The sequence below is a fragment of the Myotis davidii genome, unplaced genomic scaffold (genome assembly GCF_000327345.1).
Source record: "Myotis davidii unplaced genomic scaffold, ASM32734v1 scaffold65, whole genome shotgun sequence".
In the NCBI taxonomy this organism is placed as follows: domain Eukaryota; kingdom Metazoa; phylum Chordata; class Mammalia; order Chiroptera; family Vespertilionidae; genus Myotis; species Myotis davidii.
This window is the reverse complement of record NW_006297833.1, coordinates 474,779-478,472: the sequence shown is the minus strand read 5'-3', so window position 1 is coordinate 478,472 and position 3,694 is coordinate 474,779. Positions and strand designations below refer to the sequence as shown.

Below are 3,694 nucleotides of genomic sequence, written 5' to 3'. Positions count from 1 at the left end.
TCCTTCCAACTCCCCTCCCTCTTTTCCTTCCTCCTTCCCTCCCACCCACTCTCTCTGAAAAGCATTGGAAAAAGTATCCTCAGGTGAGGATTAACCAAAAAAACTTAACCTTGGTGAGATGAAGATGATTTGCTGAAATCATGGAGCTAGTAAAGAATGTGCCTGCACCTTAGTCTTCCGTTTCTAAGCTTGGCTCCCCCTCCCTGTGACAGCTCAAGTAACACAGATCTTCAGGGAACGTTACATTTTCTACCATCCTCCTTTTTTCCAGGTGACCTTTGCAAAGCTTGTTTCCTTTTCTTGTGAAATGAATAAATAGTAATAATGCAGATCTCTTTTATGGTATATAGAACTCTTCACAGAGGAACTTTCTATGTATTATATACAGACAATGATTCAATTTATTCCAGCATACAAGTTTACCCCAACTTATAGTTTCCATATCTTTGAAAATGGCTTAACGTGTTCAGGCCACAAATATTCCAAAAGTAACTGTTTCAGTGCATTTCATACCCTAGTGACAGACTGAATCAAAGGCACTGAGTTCACCAGCCTTGGTTATTACTAACCAGGGACAGCTGGTCACACACATCTGACTCAGTAGGACCGACTCTGTTCTAGAATGCGGATGACATGAGAACTGTCTCAGTTTTAGAATATGATCTGAGAAGTGAGTATAAAAGGGAGGACTAGTGTGACCGGTATAAATCGGTAAAGGGTTAAAGACGTACGTGGGGATCTCTGTGGGGCCTTACAGCTTTTGACGATGGGTTGTCTCAGACCTTAGAAAGCCAAAGGCCTGCACCGAAACATCTGCTAAGAAAACAAAGCTTGATCTCAAAAGCACCCTCCAAAAGTCCCCCAGTAATGTTAAAAGCCTCTGACAAATGTGCCTTTCAGACAATGGAGAGCTTTCACATACGCAGGGAAGGAGGAAAGCACTGTGGATCCAGGAATGATTCCATCACAATGCCTGTGAACTCATTCAGAGAACGGTGTTATAGAGCTACGATGTTCAAGCAATCAGCAAGACATTTCCAAGAATAAGGGCAAGCATCCCACCACACTTCTGCAGCCCTCGTCCATGCACTCCAAAACAAGGACTGTGCCAGTGCCAGGAGTCAAGATTCCCACGGATGGAGGAATACACAACGCAGAGCACTGAGGCAAATGTTACCACAGCTTTACTCTGTCCCCATCACATTATGTCAATGGAACTAGCTTATTTTTTTTAAATCCAATTTATGAGGTTAGAGCTCTTTTGTGCAATACTCCCCCAGACCTCTTCAAACATGCCCAGGACTTTGGAAATGTGTTCATTCTTTTACCAATACTTACAAGTTAACCAGAGGGCAAGGAGGATTGAATAACTCACCGTTCCCAAAACTAAATATGTGTATCAGGTGTGATTTAGGCACAGGGGGACAGAGACTGGCTCAGCTACAGTGGCTGTAATGAAGGAAAGGCTCCATTGTTTCAAATCAACAGGGAAACTCTATCAAAGATAAGTGACTTTTCTAGGTCTTAGGACCCACTGACTCCACAATGCTGGAGTGTAGCCTGTAGAAGCCAGCTGAGTGTGTGTGTGTGTGTGTGTGTGTGTGTGTGTGTTGGGGGGGAAGGTGGGGGAAATGTTTAACCATCATACTTTGTATGCATCCTAGAATGCATAACCAGGAAACCTTGACCTATTCTCTTACCTGGAATTTGGATGTGACTGGAAAGGGGGGTAAAAACTGAAATTGTGTTCCTTGAAAATCTCCGTCCATGTTCTGTGAAATTTTTCTCTTTTACTTCTTAGATAGTTGAGAAGATCACCATAGCAACAATATTCAAAAATCAGGTAAACTGGCCCTGAAATAGTGACAATTTTAACTGTAGGTAGACAAACACCCAGGAATTTTTCCAGATGTCTGGGTAGCAGGGAACATATTATACTCTGTGAGAGCTCACTTCTCCCCTGATTTTGGGAGAGTACAACTTTTTCTGAGCCTATCTCTTCTTATACTTTAAAATCAATTTCAGCTTTCACTCAAACTCCTTTGTAAAATAGTGCCTTCTTGCCTTCCACTTGGGCCCTTGTACATGCAGCCTCACCAATAACCACTGTCCACCTAGATTCTCCAGTTTGCAATTGCAAATATGTCCGCTGCATGATGAGCACTTGGTAAATATACTAGTATGCTGACCGATGGCTTTCCTGAAAAGGGGAACTATCCCTAATCCTTTCCGAGTTCCATTTTCTCTTTTGCTCTTCTTTTTGACCCAGCCCCAGGCCAGCTGTCCCAGAAAAAATGACCCTGGGACACCTGGTTCGAGTATTGCTAGGCAGAAGTGAAAGAATCAGGAGTGCGTGTTCCATTGAATTCTAGGAAAATAAAGTTTGAAATCCCATCTTGGCTGTGCTTCTTTGAAGCGGCCCACTGGGGCAGTGGCCAAACTCGCAGCCCTTCACAGCGGGAGAAAGGTAGAGGGAGAACCCACAGAATGTACCTGCGGTGTGGTGAGTGTTTTTAAGTGGGTTAGAATCTTGGGGCATATCCCAAGAACGAGAGGCATCCTCTACTGACCCATCTGCTTACTCATGTCTCACTCCACCTGGGTTTGAGGACCCCCCTGTGACTGAGAAAAGAGGAAACGTGAGAACGAATTTCCTCTTTGTCCTCAGGCTCACCTGTGTTTGATTAGGAGTTTTGAGGGGAAATTGATTACCTGACTGTGTGCACGCCCCCAGCAGATTCACAATATTTTCGTGGTTCCCCAGCTGAGTCATCATTTTGAGTTCAGACATGAGAGCTTCTCTTTCAGAGCTGTCTGCTTTCTCTGCCAATGGAAGAACATCAACATAAAACAGGAATTTTAGGTCATTTAATAAGTTAAAACTCTCCTCAGTTCAGAGAAGATTTGCATAAAAATTTTTAAAATATGTAAACTACTACATAAATTTTGAATAATTCCTGTATTTTACGGCAAGTTCAAAAATTACAATAACTTAAAAGTTGAATTTAATAATGTGCCTTTCTATTGGATGTTCCTTTACCAAAATAAAAATCCTTAATATTGACTCTAAAAAATCAAAATAAAACAAAATAATAATAAATAGCTTTTCCTTCACAGAAGTTAATACATATGCTGAAGGGAAAAACGTTTCTTTTTTTTTTTGCCTCCTAATTTGTTGAATTCATAGAGAAACAACCTAGGAATGTCAGCGAAGGTGGTTGGCTCTAGTTGTTGGCACCCAGGTCTACAACCTTAAATTTGTAAGTGGACCCAATGTTGAGAAGGTCAAAAGGACCAATTCCCACTAACCAAGTTCTCAAGAGACTCATCCTATCTAATTAAAGAGAAACACGGTAATTAGCCATCGTCTGCTACTCTTCCCATTGGCTAATCAGGGCGATATGCAAAATAACTGCCAGCCAAGATGGTGGCCGGCAGCCAGGCAGCTTGAAGCTAACATGAGGCTTGCTTGCTTCAGTGACGGAGGAAACCAACATTCCCCGCCTGCCTTGCCGGCCTCTGAGCCTGCAGTTTGAAACATTGTTACAAATATAGAAGCTAAACAAAACCCCAGAAACCTGCTGGGCTTCAGCCAGCAGGATTGCAACATTGTAAGCAAAGGCCAGAAACCTACTTTCAGCAGCGGAGACCTAAGAGCTGGAGCCAAGCCTCACCCAGGCTGGCCAGGGACCAC

The 3,694-nt window shown here is 42.9% G+C and overlaps 1 protein-coding gene across 1 annotated transcript in view; it reads right to left on the bottom strand.

Annotated features, from left to right (window-relative positions):
* Positions 1-3,694, bottom strand: part of FLT3 (fms related tyrosine kinase 3) — a 60,801-nt gene that overhangs the window by 16,898 nt on the left and 40,209 nt on the right. The window contains exons 15-16 of the mRNA XM_006773676.1: positions 2,713-2,823; positions 1,701-1,854 (exon numbers count right to left, since the gene is read on the bottom strand). Of these exons, the coding sequence (XP_006773739.1) occupies positions 1,701-1,854; positions 2,713-2,823 (265 nt within the window). The remainder of the gene's footprint in view (positions 1-1,700; positions 1,855-2,712; positions 2,824-3,694) is intronic.